The following is a 24,006-nucleotide window of genomic DNA, read 5'->3' on the forward strand; positions in this document are numbered from 1 at the left end:
ATACAGAAATCTTTAAAATGTTGTTCAGGAGGTCAGATGAAGCGAAAATTATTCGTTTGAAGAATTCACGAATGCACGAAATATTACCACCTTAACTGTACTTTTCAAAATTTAGCGTTTCAAATTTCTATTTCCTTATGATGTAGAAAACTTAGCATCATCAAGTACTGTAGTAACAATAGCTCATGGTGCATAGCCTTAGCAGAAATACTGTGATGCTGTACACACTAGAAGTGACTATGCCATGTAAATGTCAAAGACGATGAAATTCTCTCACCTTGAGCGTCTTCTGTTGTGGCGTTGATGGGTCCGTCGCCTTTAGTGACTTCTTTATCGTCCACTTGTCGACTTAACAACAGCAGTCGGCAGAAAGACACCAACACTGGGTGAGTGCGGGCATTTTCAAGTTGCAGAAATCAAACGTAGGCACGAAAACCTTGTTAAAAGAAAGAGGATGAAAATGTGTCTGATAATGCACTACTTGTACGGCATTTTGTAAACCGTTCATAGGTACTACAAATTCAGATATTCTATCTAAAAATGACATGTCTATCATGTGGGGGTAACATTATTTAACCCCTTTGACAGCTAAAATCAAGTTCAAAAGCCAATGACTACGAGATGCTCTATTTCTCCTGGCCCTGGTTTACTTCAGCTTTTTGCAAATACAATTGTTATGGTCTTGGTCGTTTCGCAAATTTTAAAGTTAAATGATGATACGAATATCTCCTTTCTCACTTAGGGACCGTTCAGTTTTTACGGCCGGGGGGGGGGGCGGCAAAATCCAGGGGGGGGGGGTCATCATAATTTTGGAATCCGCAAAGGGGGGGGTCATCGCTTTTTCACTGGTAGGAAAGGGGGGTCACCACATTTTCAAAAACATAATACCAACAATAAAGTTCACTGTATGCCATGGCCATGATCGACCCTCTTTACCGGCGGGCCGCCTGCGGCGGCCCACTACAATAAATTGACTTAATGTAATACCCCATGGCAATCTTAATGGCCGCACGCCTTCAGCAGCCCTGTCCAGTAAAGTTTACTTTATGCAATAGCCATGGACATAAGTTGTCTATGGAAATGAAGTTAAAAATTGCCTTACAGTCGTCCTAATTAACAGACGTTTCAATGGATGTGGCTGAGAAGTTTGTGCACTGGCATCTCTGCTACACGAATAAAGTGCGCCGCGTACCGTAGTTCAAATCAAAACCATGCGGGTCAATTTGACATATGGGTTTTGGTTATTTTTCAGCGGGGGGGGGGGAGTCATCAAATTTTTTCGTCTGACAAAGGGGGGGTCATCTTTTTTTCACGAAAAATGCAGGGGGGGGTCTATATTTTTTTGAACACCGGCGACAAGATTTTGCCGGCCCCCCAGGCCGTAAAAACTGAACGCTCCCTTAATTGTTTTTCCCCAGCAGGACATGATATAAGATCGTTATCACAACAGTTGTTTATTTCACACTGACTGCAGTATCCTATCTATGTTCCTACCAGGATCAAATCTTTCAACGGCTCGCGGCAATACGCTGTGATCGAGACGAGGAAACAACAGAGCCCCAAGAACATTCCTTTGAACAGTCTCATCAGCGACGAGAAGAATCCAAGGTATATGTTGTAGAGGAAGGCGAAGAACGTACAGTTGTGAAACAAACGCCTGAAAAGGACGATTTATGATATCAATGATTTCTCATTTGACTTTGTAGAATTATGCACCTTTGAATTCGTATACGTGACAATTGTTTGAAAATGTTGGTAGATCGCATCACTTTATCTATACGTTTCTTTATATCACCGCCACATCTATTTGCTCCACAAAAAGTGAGATCACCTGCTTCGATATTTTGGCTAACGTCTTCTGTTCCGTTCATTTTACGAAAATCGTGTACATTGTTTAGATGTATATTTTTATGTAAACCTTTGTATAGGCCGGAGAACGTTTGCATGGCATTAAGGTAGTATGCGCCTCGAAAGTTAAAGACTTAAACTTTTGCTCAAACTTTCCTTAAGGAATCTTTCAATCATTCTCTTTCAAAATCAAGAATAAAAATCGGAGGTCACCATGCAAATTTTGGCCCTAGAGAAAGAAATAACTCAAGATTTACCGATAATTGAAATAAAAAATGGCCACACCCTTGTGTTCATTCTACGGAGAAAAATAAAATTTTAGAATTTTGAAAAAACTAAGCCGTGAAAAGTTTTCTTACACCAAGAGAAAATGAACCCTCACAAGTGGTGTATCAGAAAAGAATTGTAAAAGTTTGAAAGTCTGAATATCTGTCCCCGAGGCGCATTCTACCTTAAATGATACCGTATGTCACAATCGGGCAAGCCAAAAAAGTCACAGTACGTAAGAAGTAATATAATACTTGTGCACCAACAATGTTGGCATGCTCTGGCATAGCAAACACTGTAAACATAAAATATGAGATGAAAATATTAGCTAATTCCAATGTGAAGAGTTAGCAGTGTTCATTGACTTAGTTGGCTTCGCGTACCTGTTGTCAAGTGCAAAGACATGTCCACTATCTTGCAAAAAGACGAATCTCGCCAGCAGATACTGTACAAGAGTTATTGCAAGACCGATCACAACGATTGGCCTGAAAAGGCAAGTATGTTGCAATAAAGATATGATTAAGGTCATGAACGCTATTGAAGTCGTTAAATTGTTAAATGATAACATTAATACAAGAGTGTAAAAATCAAATCGCAGAATTAAATCTGAACTATTTCAAATGAGTAAGTTTGAGTCGCGGAAGACTCATTGCAGAGGAACATTTTATGGCAAAGACCACAGATCACTGAACATGATCCGATCACGGTCCAGTGATGGGGACCGTAACAAAATGGAGCGTGAGCTTTTGATTGAATAAAAGGCTAGATTATATGTTTATCACAATGATATGAAGATATGCAGATGTCATCCGCAAAATGCCTTGGACACTAAATAATTAGCATCCTGCTCAATTTAGCAGAATTCAATAAATGTATCTCGGAATCCCGACTTCTTTATACCTTTGCTGATTGGTTTTAGATACTGAAGCAAAATGATAGCAATACTTTATAAAAATCCTTCTTTTCTATTTCAATTAGAGAAAATGAACTTATGAACTTTAAATCACATGGTTAAAAAAAACATTTACTCACCATGCCCATAAAGCAATGCTCTTCAATATGACACGGTTGAGTATTGCAAGACTCATAGAACCGGTTATGACGAAAAGAACGGTGAAGTGTATCAAGAAACCTGTTTTGGTAACAAGAAGTTCAAGATGATAAAGATTAGAAATAAAGTGGTTTAGATCCCTGACTTTTTTACTAGATGTATAAGTATCGGATATATATATATATATATATATATATATATATATATATATATATATATATATATATATATATATATATATATATATATATATATATAACACACACACACACACACACACACACACATATATATATATATATATATATATATATATATATATATATACGTGCTTCGAAAAGAAGTGAAGACATGAAGAAAGTGAGACATGACCATGAATAGCACTCACCAAACACAGCATATGCTACTTGAAAGCCAGCGTACCGACTAGCTGAAACCTAAGCAAAGCGACAAATCTGTACTTTCAAAAGGCCTATATTGCGCCAAACCCTCACGCCAAACCCTCAACGAACATAGTGTCATTTATTTGTAAGCCATTGTGATCAGCTTTAAAATGGCTCAATACTCAATGTGATACCATGGCATTTAATTCAATTATACCTCACGTTTCTTACGAGTCGATTGAACAAACAGCGTAGATTAAGTTTTAAATTCAAACTTGTGATCTCTTCAGGAAAGTTTGCAGTGTCAACAGCACACCATATTGTAATGAGGAAAGTCGGCCCTTCTGGACGTTACTGCTTACGGTTTGTATTACTTTAGAAGCCAGTTTTACTGTTTTTGCATTTTAAAATGTTGCGACTGAGCTCTACAAAACCAAATTTGTAGGCAGAACAGACACAGAAATCAACATTTGTGACACAATAATCGCAGTCAAGAAATCTATCATTACAAAAACTGAAACATAAAACACATTTAACATTTATATCATAGTCAATATGAGTTAAGCCAGCTACTCTATACTGCATGGAACCTTTGAGTTTATATGTGGTTCAAGAGGTCACATTGTTCTATTACTGTGGTTTGCGTTGACCCGTCGGCATTAGACGAACTAGACATATTCAGTATCTAAATCGAGGTGTATCACCTAATGTATCAAAATTATTGCAGTTCATGGTTAAAGCATAGACCCTACGAGCTAGTGAAGACTTTTCCTATCATTAAAAAAACGCCAAAATGAGTGACATTGTCTCTTCGACGAAATATATGATGTATATAGAACAGGCAAAGCTCTTACGGATATTTTAAATATACTTACCACTCTCATGGCGGGCGTGATTGAAAACCTTGTATTTTCAACAACTGCTGCCACTAGGGAATGGTCACCCTTGAACACTGATAACATGTTCTCCCTGTTTTAGGTGAGAAGAGCAACTGTGCGATCTTCCGTTTGTCAAATAGGAGATGTGCTTCTGGTATTCATTAAAATATTTTTATTTTCTAGAAGGCAGCACAAAAATCGTGATTTCTGAATATTTAGATGTCCCCGTACACCAGAGTATATTTGTATTTATTACACTGTGACAGAGCTCATATACTAATATAATTGTACAAAATATGTAAAATATATATGTTATGAATATCTAATGTCTATATCAATATTTGAAATGTATGTATGTATGCATGTGTGTATGTATGTATGTATGTATGTATGTATGTATGTATGTATGTATGTATGTATGTATGTATGTATGTATGTATGTATGTATGTATGTATGTATGTATGTATGTATGTATACGTATGTACGTATGTATGTATGTATGTATGTATGTATGTATGTATGTATGTATACGTATGTATGTATATATGATATTCAAATATATCGCCTTTTACCTGTATCCTTGGAGAATTAGCGGTATTGTAAATACAAAGATCAGAAAGCCGATAGCTAACGATACTTTCCAACAAACTGTAAGTAGAACAAAATGATGATAATAATCAAATGAACATGAAGAAACTGAATGTATTCTATAATATCATAAACAAAATCGCTGTTGTTGTTGTTTTGTTGCTCTTCTTATTATTATTAGTTTGATCATTATTGTTGTGGTTGTTTCTCGACAGCACAATCATTTCACATTTTTATTATGAATGTTATTTGTAGTCTTGCTGGCGTTGCTGTTGCTGTCATCGTTGTAGTTGTTTTTGGTGTTGTCATTGCTGTTGTTCTTGTCAGCAGTACCATTAGCACAATGCCTTCAGTAACAAAGTCTTTTCTTTGGCGCATCTTCACACCATTGGAAGCAATTTGTAAAAATACAGTGTCCGCATTGTCTGAATAACCCTTCCATGTGTGGCCTTTCTTATTACAGTTGTAAATTACAAATGTAAGGCTATATATTCTGTTAATGTAGTCGAATGCTGACCACCCTACTTATTTTAGGAATATCAGGAGAAAAAGTTATCAACAATAAATATGAACAAATCAAAATATAAAGTTAAGTGGCGTTTATATATATTGAAGAACGGTCAGTTATTTTGCATCGACAGAGCAATCCGAGGTGGAATTATTTCAGAGCTGAAAAATAATCGAATGGAAATTTGGGTAGCCTTACCGTCAAGTACGTTGATAGTGGAGAAACTGGTAGGTTCAAAAATCATCAAGATGTATTGCCGGCTAGCAATTAATATAAACAGAACCTGACGTGGAAGTAAAACGATATATGGCAATGGTATATATATATATATATATATATATATATATATATATATATATATATATATATATATATATATATATATATATATATATATATATATATATATATATATATATATATTATATGGCAATGGTATATATATATATATATATATATATATATATATATATATATATATATATATATATATATATATATATTATATATATATATTCAGTCAAACCTCTCAGTCAAACCTCTCTAAACGAAACCCTGTTTAAACTGGAAACCTGTCTCAACTGAACCCTTTTTCAGTCCCGTTCATATAGAACTCAATGTTAAAAGGACCTCTATAAACCAAACAGCTCTCCAAACCAATCAAATTTTGGTTATATATATATATATATATCTATATATATATATATATATATTATATATATATATATATATATATATATATATATATATATATATATATATATATATATATATATATAATATGCATATACACACAACACACACAATGTTCGTCTGAAGATTGCAAGATGATTGAAACTTAAGTAAAAGATGTTGTTACTTTGTAGTTAAAGTAATCGTGCCACATGTATGTATGTATGTATGTATGTAAAAAGTTATCAACAATAAATATGAACAAATCAAAATATAAAGTTAAGTGGCGTTTACATATATTTGAAGAACGGTCAGTTATTTTGCATCGACAGAGCAATCCGAGGTGGAATTATTTCAGAGCTGAAAAATAATCGAATGGAAATTTGGGTAGCCTTACCGTCAAGTACGTTGATAGTGGAGAAACTGGTAGGTTCAAAAATCATCAAGATGTATTGTCGGCTAGCAATTAATATAAACAGAACCTGACGTGGAAGTAAAACGATATATGGCAATGGTATATATATATATATATATATATATATATATATATATATATATATATATATATATATATATATATATATATATATATATATATATATATATATATATATATATATATATGGCAATGGTATATATATATATATTATATATATATATATATATATTATATATATATATATATATATATATATATATATATATATATATATATGTATATTCAGTCAAACCTCTCAGTCAAACCTCTCTAAACGAAACCCTGTTTAAACTGGAAACCTGTCTCAACTGAACCCTTTTTCAGTCCCGTTCATATAGAACTCAATGTTAAAAGGACCTCTATAAACCAAACAGCTCTCCAAACCAATCAAATTTTGGTTTTATATATATATATATATATATATATATAATATATATATATATATATATATATATATATATATATATATATATATATATATATATATAATATATATATATATATATATATATATATATATATATATGCATATACACACAACACACACAATGTTCGTCTGAAGATTGCAAGATGATTGAAACTTAAGTAAAAGATGTTGTTACTTTGTAGTTAAAGTAATCGTGCCACATGTATGTATGTATGTATGTATGTATGTATGTATGTATGTATGTATGTATGTATGTATGTATGATGTAGTTGTGTGTGTGTGTGTATGTATGCTGTATTTTAATTCCTTACTATATACACAGCTGTGATCGAGACAGTCATTGATGAAATCAAACGAGTAGAATACTTGAAACCTAAAATGGAAAACCAACCCATTTATCGAAAATATCATCGAATTTTAATTCGAATGGAACTTCTTACAACAATGATCTTGAAATATTGTCGTGGCTGTCGTTTTAAATCACATTTATATCTTTATATACAGTTTCACTGCTTTTATCCAGTGTGATAGAATTGATTCAGTGTTTTCGTTTGAATATCAATCACCTCTCTTAGTATAGTTAATTGCACGAGTAGGTGTGCTGTTACAGTTTAATCACCACACTTATGGTCAGGAACTTGTAAACATCTGGAGGCCGAAGGCCGAGTGATGTTTACAAGTTCCTGACCATAAGTGTAGTGATTACAACTGTAACAGCTCACCTACGAGGTGCGATTAACAACTTATACCACGAAAAACAGGCCAATCTTCTCTAAAATTTGAAAATTACTGTCAATAAATCGTCGACTTTTGATTTGAACACCCATAATGGAATGGAGCGACCAATTGTACGTCGAAAGGTTCACAGAGGTCATTATGCACCTGGCATGCGAGTTTGGGAGAATGACCTATCCCAGACAAGTAGGACAAGGGCTCCGGTCAACTGCAAATCTGCATTTGAATAAGGGCTACAGAGTGGTATAATGCACCTGTGTAGAAGGAAACTGTTTTAGTCTGATTGGTTAAATAAAATGGCTTGCCTTACTCTATCTTGTTGGCTATTGGCTAGCGAGAAGGAATTCAATCTGTAGATGCATGTGATTGCCTCGTGGATGCATCAGGCTTTCAATACCATTTTCGTGTTTTCGACTGGTCAAGATGGACCTTGTCAACTTGTCTGATCTGATGACCCAAGAGACTTCCCAGAGTTCCATGGACGGCCATGTAAAAACAACCAAAGTGGATTTTACACGGGCAAACTACCCTATAAGAGCAGCCGCTACTACGGAGCGCATAAAATCCATGATGTGTACTTCAACTAAAGTACTTGGCGATGATAACACCGGACGGGATTGTACTATCGATGACCCTTGCCAAGGGAAAATCAAGTTCTCCTGCCAGAAAATATACGTCTTTACACAAAGCAAATGTGCAAGATGGCTTGGCCAGACTGCCAGCACACTGGATATTCTGGCAAGGTAATTTATTCTTTTACTAAAATATTTATACACAAAACGAATTCTGTAAAGTTATAAAATTAAATTCATTGACCAAAACAATTTGTTGTGTGTGCGGCAGTATCACAGAATTTCTTTTGACTATTCCACAAACGTTACAAAAAGGATGTACTTATTTCCATGATATTTGTCACATATGTCTTGTGTTTGATAATTTCAGGTGAATGCGGCAACATCTCTGTACCATCAGGGATTCGATGAGCAGCTTATCAAAGAACAAACAGGTCACAGATCAGATGACGGTTTACGCGCCTCAAATGTATGTCTACTGCACAACAAAAGCATGTGTCGAATATATTACTACCACCTCCATCTAGTGTTAAATCAGAGGAATCTGTAAGTAAACCAGTTTCTCAAGTTACGACAAAACAATGTAACAAAACAGACAAGATTGGTCCAACCAAAGACGCCGACGAATCTAAAGATGGACAGTCTTCATCAACAAATCATGTTGTTTACATTGAGCATGGTCCAAAGAAAGTTAAAATTGAATTATAAAATGTGATGCTATAACATATCAGTTGAACAAATTGTCTTCATTTTGTTATTGAATGTGTGTGAATGCTTTAGACATCTTGACTTGACCTATTGTTCTCTTGCAAATTAGAAATCAGTCATACTTTTTTTCATATTTAAATAAGTAATCACTACACTTTTATTGATATTATAATGATTTTCTTTCATTAAAGTGTGGTGATTACTTATTTACATATGAATAAAAGTATGACTGATTACTTATTTTGCATTAGAACAATAGGTGTCAGTCGTGTTTTCAGGGATAAATGGATGGCAAGAACAATAGGTCACATAACCTGGAGTGGTATAAAAATGTAAAATGTGTACAAAATCGTTTTGCTACCGTCGTACTGTTCGCGTCAGATCGTTACCATTCCGTTCAGACAGCTTTGCAATGCATGAATATCCGCAGTGACCGCTAAAAGTCAAACAATAAAAATGCAAACCTTTTAAAGAGAATAGTAAACACGTTTTGATACCAACCCAAACAGAATCGCTTGTTAAAGGCATGTATTGGCGCCAGAGTGTCTCGTCAGAAAATTTACCCACAAGATTATAATTTCAATGGAAAACAAAGGGCTTTCACACCTCCGTAATCCTCTTACAGACCAGAACAAAGGCGATCCCAGGGATCGCCAGAAATGCCTTTAAAATACTTTCCCTGCAACTGCATGTATGTATGACTTACCCGGTCGAGGCTTGTAAATCGGTGAAGAATTTGTTTCAATCTCCCAAGCGATCCAGTTGACTCATTCGCATCCTCACTGCGAATGAAACAAATAACGACCGACAAACCAACATTATTATAATGTCTTGCTAATAAAACTATAATCTCTGATACAGAAATCTTACAAACAGTGTTATGTGGACTTCTAAACAGAACAAAGCTGGTGGCCATGGATACTTCAAAGGTTTTAAGTGTAGATGTCCCATATATATATATATATATATATATATATATATATATATATATATATATATATATATATATATATATATATATATATATATATATATATATATATTTATATATACACACACACACACACACACACACACACATATATATATATATATATATATATATATATATATATATATATATATATATATATATATATATATATATATTAAGAGATTCGAGGTACGAAATACGAGATACAACTTACACCACACTCATTTGCTGAAGTCTTCTTCCAGATAACAAAAGCATTCTCAAATGCCTCATCTGGTACACATCAAATCCCTGCTCCTGGACCTGGTGCCGAGAATCATAAGTAAATGCATATATGCAAATACTCAAAATGCGGTTCTTTGTTATATATGCACATCTCTTATTCCCCTGTGATCTTCATCGCACAGTATTAGCAAGGGTATGTTGAGGTAAAGCTCAAAGTTTTAATATTAAACGTTGTTGGTGCTGAAAGTCAATCAAGGTCCACATTTCACCTTAGTTTTCAATGATAATAATTAGTTAACCAGATATGAACTGAATATGCTCACGTGTTTTACAACAGGTTCATTAATAGTAGTACGCTTCACAGAATAATGAGATATATGTTATCACTATATGTAGCAGGTTTTTTAAAACTTCGCACAGTACTCTCAGAGTTTAATCACTAATTACAAAACTTTATTTAATATGCGAATGAGCTGTCAATTAACTTGACACTGCTCAATGCTTTATGGGACAATTAGATATCCATCAGATCAATATTTGTAGCACGTTTTATTTAATTTAATGCTGTAATTTTAGAGTAATGTCACTTATTACAAAGTTCATTAAATATGCAAATAAACCCTACATTAACTTGACACTGTTCAATGATTCATAGCACAATTAAATATTTATCAAATCACTATCTGTAGCACGTTTCACAAAATTCTAGTGCCGAAATTTCAGTGATATATACCTAATTACAAAGTTTAATAAATATGCAAATGAACCCTTAATTAACTTTATACTACTAAATGCTTTACAACAAAGTTAGAGATCTGTCGTATTAGTATGTTCAACAGTTTCATGACATTTGATGCAGTTATTTCGGAGTTATATGACTAATTATAAGACTTCATGGAATATGCAAATGAGCTAATTATTAACTTGACACTGCTCAATGCTTCTCAGTACAATTGGATATTTATCAGATCAACATCTGTAGCAAGTTTCATCAAATTTAATGCTTTAATTTGGAGTAATATCACTAATTACAAAGTTCATTAAATATGCAAATGAACCCTTAATTAACTTCATACAACTAAATGCTCTACACCACAATTAGATATCTGTCGGATCAGTATCTGCAGCAGATTTCATCACATTTGGTGCAGTTATTTTGGAGTTATATCACTAATTACTAAACTTCATAAAATATGCAAATGACCTATTTGTTAACTTGACACTGCCAAATGCTTCTCAGTACAATTAGATATTTATCAAAACAATATCTGTACCCAATTTCAATGACTTGGGTGCCGTAATTTCAGAGTTATATACCTAATTACAAAGTTCATTAAATATGTAAATGAACCCTTAATTAATTTAACACTACTAAATGCTTTACACCACAGTTAGATATCAGTCGGATCAGTATCTGCAGCAGATTTCATCACATTTGGTGAAGTTATATCGGAGTTATAAGACTAATTACAAACCTTCAAAAATATGCAAATGAGCTATTATTAACTTGACACTGCCTAATGCTTCAAAGTATAATTAGATATATATCAGATCAATATTTGTTGCAAGTATCATCAAGTTTGGTGCCGGAATTTCAGAGTTATCTCACTAATAACAAAAGTTTATTAAATATGCAAATGAGAAGATAATTGACATGACATTCACAGTATCATCATAATGTTCTGAGACTGCAAACTGTGAAAAGTTTCATGAAATTTTGTGCAGTATTTCTTGATATATGTCTACACTGTCATTACCGTCTCCATAGGGAAACCATTGTATGGAAAAAAACGATATTGCATAACTTCATTAATATGCACGCCACACTAACCAAAATCTAATCAGTTCTTGCAAGTAGCACATGGTACCTGTGTACCAAATCTGACTTGAATCCGTTCAGGCGTTTTTGAGTTATCGTGTAAACAGACAGACAGACACACACACACACACACACACACTAACACACACACACACACACACACACACGGACAGACAGACAGACATCGCTATGACAATAGCCCACGTGTTTACACACGTGAGCTAAAAATCACATCAACAGTACAAAATACTACAGGAAGTAGAACAATAAATTGTAGTTGACACAAGGAAAAAGTACCAAAATCTGTCAAAATTTAGAATTACCGCAGTTTATACACAAGGAATAAAATATTTGAATATCGAAATAGCAAAATGTGCTCAAGCAATGGCAAAGAGGAGTCATCAAATTTTTATTATGTTCTAAAAGGTCATCAAATTGTTTGAGTGGGTTTGGGGTCTGCTATTTTGATGGAGAGGCAGAAAAAAAATTCCTGCTCTTCCCTCGGTTACAATGAGTGAATGCTGCCTAAGCTTATGCATTTCAGTATTCTGAACGTATCAAACACAGTATACTGACCTTGATTTCAAGCTTGCGTGTTCTGACGGTTTTCATAATGGCTTTTACGAACTTGTAAGAAAGTATGGCGGCCAGGTACAGGAGAGAAATCAAAACTGGCAATGCAACTAAGGACTTGTTAATTAATAACTGCAAAACAGAAATGAACAAGTTGACATAAAGCGAAATAGCAAGGCATTTCATTCGTATTGGAGTGAGTAGTTGTAGGTAGTGAAACATGACATTTTTCTGGTGTAACCCTTATTGCATTACGAATTGCTCACGCCTTATTACTAGCAGAAGGAAATTTGAGCACATAAGATCTGTTACTTTGAAACTTCATAGGCTATCTGTTAAAGAAAAGATTGAAACAGTCCTCCATGTATTTAAAATTTTGAGTGGCAATCGTCCGGATTACTTAAGGTCGTTGTTTGATATACAGACTCCATGTCGTACTCTTCATTCACTGAAAGAACTTCTTTTAACTTGACGTAATGAAAGGCAAAATACTACAAATACAAATTATGGCTTTCTTGCTTTTTTAGTTGCTGCCCAAATGTCGCAGAATGAACTGCCCTTGATATTACTCTACGAGATTGTTCAATTGCGTATTTTAAACGCGTCACAAAATCTTTTTCGAGATTGTTTTAGTGTGTATTTGTGATCAGTAAAATTTCGCTTTTGTTCAGAACACTAAGACGTAGTGTAGTGCGCTTTTAAGAAGGGGATACATAAATAAATAAGTAAATGAATAAAGAAATAAATAGTAATAATGATGATGATAATGATGATGAACACAAAAACAACACCAACAACAACAACAATAATTGATTTATTACTATTATTATTATTATTATTATTATTATTATTATTATTACAAGTTTAGGGGCTATAAGTATTATATAGAAATCTAATAACAATTCATTGAAGCTGTGGAATTCTGAAAAAAAAGAAAAGGTGTTGTTTATTTTAATTTTGTCAATAGGGGTGACTTCTAATTGTCGTACGTATATTCTCTCCGCCCACTTAGATAGGTGTTTCTTTTGACATCACTACCCTTATGAATATTCATATACTTGCAAAAACCAACAGTCGTTGTCTCTGGCAGCGCGTGCTCACAGCTGCTGAGCTGCACAGCGTAGCCTTTGATCGCAGGCCCATCGTAGCAGTCGTGGGCGCCCACAAACAAGGCACAGCGACTGTGGAGAGTCTATGCCAGTGGAATGTTAAATGTATCTTCAGCGTGGCATTTGTAGTTGTGGCGAAAACCATAAACCCTCTCCCTGTGCTGACGTTGTTGGGTTTTATTTTGTTCATGTGCATTTACTGTAAGCGATCGAGGAAGTTTTGGGATGGAAAAAGCATGAGTTTTTCCGCGAAATCTGTGCTGCAAATATAACTTCACGCATGCGCACTCGTTTGCCAGTGTACTCTGCCAATATGAGCATGCGCGTGAATGTGTCGTCTGTACACTACGTCTCGTGCTATAATCTTGTCGTTGAGCTTTGATTCCCTAAGGTAACAAGTAGGACGTTTAGGAAATCATTTCAGAAAGTTCACGCCGCCTGTGGCCATTTTGTGGAGTATAAGCTTATACGAACCTGGACTGGAGCGACGCTATACGGTATTTCTACTGTAAATATTGCCAGATAATATGCGATGGAATTTTGCGTTTCACGTCGTTCAATCATTCAGATGGAAATGCCGGCCTTCTCCAAACTTTGAAAAAATTAGGGTGACAGACTTTGGCTAACTCTTGTATAACAATGACGTAATTTAATGAGAAGACCTTTGTATTCGAGCTCGGCAACATGTTTTGATTTGAGAACTCTGATCATGACGGATTCACTGAAACAGTGAGTACGAGTATTCAACAACTTTTCCCTATGTCCATGTAGCACTTGTGCAAAAAATAAGCGAGTCCACAGGCCTTTTGCGAATCAATAAATGCGTTTTTCACCAAGCTGAAAGGTTGAAAGATGCGTCCGTCACTTTGGGACGAGCTAGATAAATGCAGTCAAACCCAGCTGGGCGTAGAAATTTGCCATATTATGACTTTGTTCTAGAGACGACCGGCCGTGCGGTGGAACTTTGCAACAAAGTTTCCATATCTGAACTGACGTACTTGAATGACAGGCACAGGAAACGATGGCCAATAAAAATGCATTCTCGTTGCATTTTGATAATAATGTATCAATCACAATGACACGGAAATTATGCCTCCTCCCAACAGAAGGGCCAAGGTCTATTTTTAGCCCTGCTACAGTATATCTCAGTGCTGAAAATGCCATATAGCGCTGTTCACGGTTACAGGTTTGTTACTAAATATAGCTGTACGCGCGCGACATCGCACACGCAGCTTGAAATGCGGACAAATTTTATCAATGTTGCATACGTGGCCGTTTTTGCAGCTAGTACTCAGAGTCGTGAATATGTTTTTTAGTATTCATTGTTACACTAGCAGTCACCCACTGAGATGTATTTTCGTCGTTCTTGCATGCGTAATTTTCAAAAGCGTTATATGAAAATGTGGACAAATATTTATTTTTGCATATTAATGAGAGAACAGTGACGTTAACTGTGAACGGCCCTATTGTTGTCATATTGTCCTGGCGACTTTTAAAATTTGCATACAACTGTTAGAGTGAAACGGGTTGTTTATAGGCCACAAAACTTTTGAGTCCCACTGTCATCCATTACACCTGTTTCCTTGGGCATTAAAGGTGTGCAAGTATACACATCAAAAGACTAGAAAATTCACTTCATGGGCAGAACCTTGTAAAATAGCCCTTTCTTGTCTGGTTAACGAAAAAAGATACCCCTGATCTAAAATATGCATGGGCTACCAGCCAGTGTCACCGGCCTACCACATTCAGAACATGGTTGCCCAAGTGGACGACCAGGGAAAAAAAGTTTATTTCGAGCCCTGGGCAATATTAAACATGAAACATTTAACTTGTAATATTTCCCCTTGTCTTGGCCTGCTGGGTTTAAAAAAATGTTTAAAGGTATACAGGGACCATGTTCAAATTTAGCCATTGCTACCATGGAAAGGGGAGATCTAGCTAATCATATGAATCATAGAGTTTATGGGGTCACGCCAGGTCACACACAAAAAAAATGCACCACTACATGGCCATAATTTTACTTTAGTTAAAGAATCAGAAATAATTTGTCTTCATTATTCTTCCTAGAATGAGGCAAAGAAATCAAAATAAATTATTATAAAATGAACATTATTATACGTTGTTAGTTATAAATCCATAAAATAAATAAGTACCAGTGAATTATGTTTTAAATAAAACAAAAAAAAACTGTTACTGCTTCTGATAAATAATGGTACATTGGGTGATAAGGGGAATTGGGTTGATAAAATTAATTTGAGATACAAGTAGAATTAATTTTAGCACATAAAATTAATTTGAAGGCATAAAATTAATTCGATGACTGCATAATAAGTTGGTACAATACTCTATAACACTTATTTGGGATGACTGCATGAAACAAAATTAAAAATGCTTGAAAAGTTTTTTTCTGGTCTATATAAAAATTATTCAAACACACTATAATAAACGGAAAACAATTTTGACAAGAATGGCCTCAATGTACATTATCTTTATTATTCTTCCTAGAATGAAGGCAAAGAAATTACAATTATTATTATTATTATAGAACACACATTAAACAGTGAATTGTGTTTTAACATAGACCACTCAAGGGTCTTTTGTTTTAAATTAAAAAAGTTGTGGTTCCCAAATAGGTTACCATGGCAACATAAAACAAAAATGAACATTGAGTTCATGCTGTGATAAATACACTTAGGAGAGCATTTGCATAGTTACTACGATTACTTTTAATGGAATTTTGAAAAAAAAATGAAATTTTAAAACGCAAATAGGTTACTATGGAAACACAGGAGAGGTAAAAATGGATATCATATTTTGTCTTTCTAACCTAAAATAACCCTTTGGTATAATATTTCTGTTGATTTAATGGATTTTTACACTGATATTAGGTCTTTCTAATCAAAAATATCCCTTTGATATAACACATTCTGTTGATTACTGGATTTTAGGTGGAATCTTTGAAACACCGGTAATTTTTACTCATGAATGGTTGCCATGGAAACATCTCACATTAAAATGAGTGTAATTTTTTTTTGGTGTGCTAACCAGAAAAACCCTTATTATCAATTTTTTTACATCAATCAATAGTTCTTTAATAGGAATTAGGGAAAAAGAAACATTTTCAATCCCACATTGGTTACCATGGCAACTCGAAACATTAAAATAAGTCTGTTTTTTTGTGTTGTCTAACTCGAACTCCCCCACTAGATAATTTTCATAACAATCAAAGTAACTTTTCATGGGATATTAGAAAAACTGGAATTTTCAACCCCTAAAATGGTTACCATGGAAACATGGGGCAGTGAAATCGATATCATATTTGGTCTTTGCGACCCAAAATACCCCTATGGTGAAGTTTTCATGGAAATTGAACCTATTATTATTCGCATTATTATTTCTATATAATACTTATATTAATTATTATTACAAGTTTAGGGGCTATAAGTATTATATAGAAATCTAAAAACAGTTCATTGAAGCTGTGGGACTTCTGAAAAAAAGGTGTTGTTACTCCTGAATGGTTGCCATGGAAACATCTCACATTAAAATGGGTGTGATTTTTTTGGTGTGCTAACCAGAAAACCCCTTATCATCAATTGTTTACATCAATTAATAGTACTTTAATAGGAATTAGGGAAAAACTAACATTTTCAATCCCAAAATAGTTACTATGGCAACTCGAAACATTAAAATAAGTCTGGCATTTGTGTTCTCTGACCCGAAGTTCCCCACTAGATAATTTTCATATCAATCAAAGTAACTTTTCATGGGATATTAGAAAAACTGAAATTTTCAACACCTAAAATGGTTACCATGGAAACTTTGGGCAGTGAAATTGATATCATATTTGGTCTTTTCGACCCAAAATACCCTTATGGTAAAATTTTAACGGAAATTGAACCTATTATTATTCGTGTTATTATTTCTATATAATACTTTATTAATTATTATTATTATACAGATTATGTTTTTCCCGGTCACAAAGCTGTATGTTTCAGAATGACTCTGCACTACTCCGAACAACTCCAATTGGAACATTGTGAGATGAGTTTATAATATGTTCAATGGTAAAAGTCCAGTGTACAAACATCTTACAAGTTTTGTTCAAAATCCGTGTGGGCATGGACCAGTGTTTGAAACACGTTTTACACCCGTGCATGTACACATGATTAACTACAAAAATTGTAGTGTGTATGCAAAAGTTGCATTTATTAAAATCTTCGTCGACGGAAACCCACGTTACTATATTTATGTAGTCCAGTGTACCCTCATTAAATACATTATTTAATAGACATTATCGGTCAAATACACGTACACTGATTTTGTACACATAAATAGAATAGATATGTAAATTAGGCTCACTGCTCCTAACCTACCTCTTTATTCACGTTACAGGAAAAGACATCCGCAATATTAAGTCCAAGAAGAATGAATGAATACACCGTTCCAATGGCAAAGGTCACAATCGATTCCATAGTGACAGCCGCAAATAAAGGGTAGTAGTACAGGTTATACATCAACACCCTAAGAATTCTATAAGCAACTATTTATTCAGACCAAGAAAAGAAACATTTAAATAAATAATTCAATATATTGAAAACATCACTTGCCAACATTTACCAGCATGCAGCATTTTTACGCTACACTTGGAGTAAGATTTGAAATTCTAAAGAATAAATTACACATTTTGATAAATGACACTTGCCAACATTTACCAGCATGCATTATTTTTGGTTTTCTAAAAGTGGGAATAAGATTTTAAAGCTCCATAAGCTGTATCTTTTTGCTATTTTTTCAGAACTTTGTTTTGTGGTTTCCCTACACTTTCCGCATTGAATGCCTAAACTGTAATTTAATGCCAAGTATTTAGCATATCAACACAACCTGTACGAGTATAATCTCCATTGTTATTGCTGAAAATTGTATTCAAGTCCAGACTAGAATTCATTAGTAAACAATAAACAATGATCACTACACACATACAAGCTACTGTGTTGACAAAAAGACTACTAGAAATTTCAGCATGACAAACGGATTAGGGTCAGATACGGTAGTTGATACACAGAAGCAGACTACTGAAAAACTTGCCGCAAGTTACAGCTTTAATATGTCCCTTTAAATTCTAAAGCATTGAAGTTCACTCGTCGCATGTATACGTGAAATGTTGAAACTTTGACGATATTTACGTTGTATAAAGGACAAAGGCCATTTAGGTCTTGTGTGTCCTTTATATGAAGAGTAAAGAAAGGAATGCACACAACTAATAACACGATGGTCAAACTATGGACTAAATTTGATGCGTTGGTTGCAGTCGTACGGCATAGGTATGTTTAATAATTGCACATGATGTCCAGGGCAAGATCACTATTTGTTGCCTGCCCAAGGAGTGGTGCTCATTACGGTAATAGCCGTAGGCGAAGGCGACGGTACCGTCAATATTACTTCATGAGCACTATTCACGAGTGCAGGCAACAAATCGTGATCTTACATTTTTAACTTTCTCTTTTGTGTCTGTAAGGCACGGAATCACACAGAATCTAAAAGTATGGAAATTTGATCGAATATTTACGAATTCTCATTTTCTTTTTTAACAGTAGTCATGAGTTGAAAACAAATATGACATTATCATCACCATAAGAAATTGTAGAATGTGGAAACCGTCGTTGGGTCTTGATCGTGTGGGAGTATGATGCATATTCCTGGGAATAGAAAGATTCTATACTGGTTCGCAAAGCTATTCTTCATTTATTGCATTCCTGAAAGGGTATTTAACGCTGGACGCGTTTTAGATAAAACAATCGATAGCATTAGTTGAAACTGATTAAGAATAATATTTGTGTAGCTTGGAGGAAACATCAAATCGAGAGAAACTGAGTACGTTTGAGAAGTTGCAACTAATATTACCGTGATCCTTAAAAAAGAGACTTTCCTTTAAAAAAAAGAAAATTACTATGTGTTGTGTTTAAAGAAAATGGACAAGTGTCTGAAGCATTTGTGCCCAAACTATAACTAAGGAGTGACAAAACATGTCGTAATAGTCTCTTACCTCTGACAAATGGGTCACTACTACCTGTCCCCCCACCAAAAATTTCTTGCATAAGTTCTACAACAGGCCCCGTCGATGCCAGGGCAAATGCTGCAGCGTATGCCAAACGATTCCTCCTATCGTCCAGCAGATTCACGGGACTGTAACAAAACGTGTCAAAATCAGATTAGTGTGGGACGATATTGTGTACCTCAATGTTATTGATCATTGTTAATCAATATGTTAATCAATAACAATTTCAAAGCCCCTGTAGCTGTAACTCTTGGAATTTTTGACCTCAAAAAGACTTTCTATTTTCTCTGGTTTTCTTTAAATTCTACAAATTTAAAGGATATAGTCTTTTACTACTGAAAAATTGGACAAGTAAATTTAAATTTTAATCGTTATTTTGATTTCCCGCCATTTTTAAAAACTGGTAATATTACAAAGAAAACAAAGCATATGATGTCCCAGTGGAAAACATTCAGCACTATGCATTATATTGGACTACTCTGTTGTTTCTTTGAAGATTCCAATGCATATATGCACGACGTACAGTGTTTTTGCTTTATTTGCATGAGGGCGCCATTTTACGTCTGGGCAAACACTTATTATTTATCTTGCTCAAAATTGCACATGCAGTCCCAGTGGACAGTTTATTATACTTGTATAAACACCCCTCAAAGAGTACATTCCCACGAACTTGTTTTAGTTTGGAAGTAAAATCACAAAAATAATGCTAAAAGATACAGCTATTGGGCCTTTAACAACAAACTGAAAACTTACTATATAATTCCTGGCCGACCATCAAATCGTCCGGGCCATAGCCTCTTTCTTTCTGTAATAGGCTTAACAATGCAGTCACTAATATCTGGATCCGGTGAAATCATATAACAAAGTATAATAAATGTGATTAATTCTTCACATTTAAGATGACCATCGAAAAATTATCAAGAAATACAAATACACGAAGCTTAATTAGGTTTTTGACCATACTCTTATCAATCAAAAAAAAAATCAGAGGGTCATTGTGCAAAGTTTGTTACTAAAGAAACATATTACTTGACACTGGTAACTGAAAATGGCTATCATCACTGTGGAAACTCTATGGAGAAAAACAATGTTTTTGATTTTCTGAAAACTAAGACACTGTAATGTTTTTCTTACTCCGATAGCTTAAAATTGGTTGGTCAGATAAGAATTGTAGAAATTCTAGGGGTCGATTATCCGTCCCCAAGGTACATACTACCTTGACTGCAATTGCTGCAGAGGAAAAACCGAGAGAAAAATCTCCACAAACACAGTGTAGTAATACATTTCCCTGAGCTGCGATACTGGTAAAAGACTCCTCGGCTACTAGTATTATGAGTTTTGTCACTGGCACGCCTTGTCGAATACTAGGCTACTGGCGCAGCTTTGCATATTGAGGTACTTGAGTCGACTGTCATATTTTCTCCGTCATGAAAAAATGGCCCCCTCTGGGATACGTACGTACCGACAAAGACAGGATATAATAAAACGATCTTTCGAATGGATACCGGCACGTCTGAGTCACAGTTTCGCTGTAATTGTAAGAAGCAAGTGGATTAGATGATTCGCCCTGATCATCATTGAGGGTTTGCGATTAATTCATAGATATTAAGTTAAACTGTTTAGTCGTATCGGCACAATTCTTGCCTAGACTTGGCTGTTGTTACATTGTTTTGTTGCCCGACGTTTTAAAGTTATCCAGTCATTATCAGATTTGAACTTTAATGTCTCTGAAACTATTACATTCTGTCAGGTTTAAAGTTACGGACAAAGTCGTCAATGAATTTAGAAATAAACGCCTGCGGAATTATTTTAGCATAGCCACCGTCTGAATAGCTTTATTTCGAGGGAACGTGGCTTATAGTAAGCTTATAGTTATTAATTACAACACAGGCGGCCCAGACACTAATAATAAGCTTATTATTGAGTTTTTCTCAGTTTTCTCCATCATTTCCTCTCATGCTCTGACTGATCGTAGTAAATAAAATAATGACTATATAGCCTAACCTAGCCTCTTGACTCTTTATTTATTTTACACACCATTACAAGGACGTTTATCTCTCATATACACATCTTGTAATAAATTAGTCAACACAATTAATTATGCTAATCCGTGGACTTATCAAGGGTTGGTCAACATTTGAAAGATAGAGATGCAAATGAAAAAGGAGTTTTGGCAACCTTTTCTATCTTTCACGATGTTGACCAACCCATAAAATCCCTGATAAGTCCACGGATTAGCATAATTAGTTTTGTTGACTAATTAATTACAAGATGTGTATATGAGAGATAAACGATGGTGTGTAAAATAAATAGAGAGTCAAGAGGCTAGGTTAGCCTATATAGTCATTTATTTTATTTACTACGATTCAGAGCATGAAGAAAAGGAGAGGAACTAATGGAGAAAACTAAGAAAAACTCAATAATAAGCTTCTGGGTCGCCTGTTGTTGAATTAGCGGAAACCGCGTTTGTGTCAGTAATGATAAGAAAAATACCTGGAGTGCTGTCTACGTGTCATAGCTATGCTTCTGCCAATTAATCATACATTATGCCTTTTTACACAAACACGGTTAAATGAAGGAATTCAATCAAAATCCTACAAATTAAAATTTCTACAAAGTCCGTAACTTTACAACAAGATTCCACTTTTCTAGTTTGATTCCGTTAAAATGTGGCATTTGCTCAACAAAGATGACTGTCGAACAAAATTAGTATTTGTTGTACACTAGGGAACCTGTTCAATTCTTATCATTGCGAACATAGATCAGTGCATTTCTAAGCGTACCTGTACTCAGTTTTCGTTTTCACATTAGGACCCATTCAAGGAAACTGTTACTAACCTTGGAGACTCCATTTTTCCTTTATGACATAGCCGCACTACACCGCACGTACACAATGAGAAAAATCTGTGAAAAATGATCAAGAATCACAAATGCACTATTAGGCCTATGACATTCATATCTTTATACTGCACACGGTCCCTCTATAGAGGCTATCATCGGTGCGTGGTTGTCCGACTTCCTTAGATACATAATGTACCATGGAGAAATGTATAGGAATTTACATTTCGTGAGCCAAATAACACATATGTTATTCGAGCTTTAGGTCAATGAGATATCCGTATCCAACATTTCATTGCAAAAGTACAGTATAGTGATGTAAATTAATAACACTAAATCACAAGGGGACGAAGAATGCGGCTCGATTTTGTCAAGCTAAATCCATATAGGCCTATACAGACGACCCATCGTTCGGATGTTATGGACTGGTCTAAATCTCGTGGTGTATACATCGCTTGGTTGATTTACTGCCGGGGAGGGGAAAACATCTGAATCAAACGCATGATACGCTGTCGTTAATTTAAGGAAAGGCACAAAATCGACTTCAGTCGACGTACATACAATGTTTGGTATCTCTAAAAGAAGGTGACAACAAGCTGAAAAGATAAGTAATTCTTACCTCAACTATACTTCACCCGAGAGACAGTCACACTGTTTCAAAAGACGGTATTGAAACACGTCTTTGTCGTCCTTTGCAAAAGGTGTAGAAAGGTTATGAGCCAACAAATGCGCATGCGGATGCGCATGCTCGGTACAACATAATGAATGTTTGTAAACATGCCAAACCTGGCCTCTTAGAAACCTGTTTATCTGAGATGCGTGCTCTCTGTATCATGATATTTCTTTCAATTATTCCTATTTTAATCGTTATTTTCCTTGGAAAGGTAGGCATTAATTATTTAGATATACCCTGATTGCAATATCATTGACATCTGACGAACTGAAATACAAGATAAATGTCGATATACTGTGTTTCAGCTCTCGTTTTACAGTATGACCTGTGAACCCTAGTGTTTTGTTTATCTCTGAGAAAGAAAGTGCTCATTCAAAGCGTTCCGACGAAAGCTCTTATGCCATTTCTCGGGAAGGACCTTACGGCAGCGTCATTTCCTTTCAGGTGGCAGATATAATAGCAAAAGACTTAGATTAAATGTTCCTTCTGTCTTCTTTCCCCGTCCTCGCAATCATTATCGGACCAGTCCGTGCAGAACGGCACTTATTAAGGTAGTATGCGCCTAGAAAGTGAAAGGCTAAAGTCTTTATTCAAACTTTCCTTAATGAAACTTTCGACCATT

The 24,006-nt window shown here is 34.8% G+C and overlaps 1 protein-coding gene across 3 annotated transcripts; it reads right to left on the reverse strand.

Moving 5' to 3' along the window:
- Window positions 1-277: 277 nt before the first annotated feature.
- Window positions 278-23,489, reverse strand: LOC139121435 (stimulated by retinoic acid gene 6 protein-like). Of its 3 annotated transcripts, XM_070686298.1 has the most exons (18): window positions 23,331-23,438; window positions 22,712-22,777; window positions 21,336-21,402; window positions 20,627-20,711; window positions 19,862-20,001; window positions 18,192-18,358; window positions 12,710-12,838; window positions 10,304-10,392; window positions 9,823-9,898; window positions 7,413-7,474; window positions 5,723-5,807; window positions 5,001-5,076; window positions 4,425-4,518; window positions 3,555-3,603; window positions 3,148-3,247; window positions 2,499-2,600; window positions 1,495-1,657; window positions 278-436 (listed from the first exon to the last, which is right to left on the reverse strand). In XM_070686298.1, the coding sequence occupies exons 10-18, from the start codon at window positions 7,440-7,442 to the stop codon at window positions 350-352; spliced, it is 786 nt and encodes a 261-aa protein (XP_070542399.1). In that variant the 5' UTR covers window positions 7,443-7,474; window positions 9,823-9,898; window positions 10,304-10,392; window positions 12,710-12,838; window positions 18,192-18,358; window positions 19,862-20,001; window positions 20,627-20,711; window positions 21,336-21,402; window positions 22,712-22,777; window positions 23,331-23,438; the 3' UTR covers window positions 278-349. The 3 variants fall into 3 exon arrangements, with proteins under 3 accessions (XP_070542399.1, XP_070542398.1, XP_070542400.1); XM_070686299.1 differs by lacking the exons at window positions 278-436; window positions 1,495-1,657; window positions 2,499-2,600; ... (4 more) ...; window positions 5,723-5,807; window positions 7,413-7,474 and adding an exon at window positions 6,314-6,678 and having other exon boundaries at window positions 23,331-23,489; XM_070686297.1 differs by lacking the exons at window positions 9,823-9,898; window positions 10,304-10,392; window positions 12,710-12,838; ... (4 more) ...; window positions 22,712-22,777; window positions 23,331-23,438 and having other exon boundaries at window positions 7,413-7,724.
- Between the last annotated feature and the right edge of the window lie 517 nt (window positions 23,490-24,006).

Source organism: Ptychodera flava, chromosome 21 (assembly GCF_041260155.1).
Source record: "Ptychodera flava strain L36383 chromosome 21, AS_Pfla_20210202, whole genome shotgun sequence".
NCBI lineage: Eukaryota > Metazoa > Hemichordata > Enteropneusta > Ptychoderidae > Ptychodera > Ptychodera flava.

Coding starts and splice junctions, on each gene's coding strand:
- LOC139121435 (XM_070686297.1), bottom strand. CDS start 7,496: ATGGGTTGGTTTTCCATTTTAGGTTTCAAGTATTCTACTCGTTTGATT. Junction 5,808..7,412: donor CGATCACAGCTGTGTATATA/GTAAGGAATTAA, acceptor CTTCCACGTCAG/GTTCTGTTTATATTAATTGC. Junction 2,601..3,147: donor AGCATTGCTTTATGGGCATG/GTGAGTAAATGT, acceptor TTGCCTTTTCAG/GCCAATCGTTGTGATCGGTC.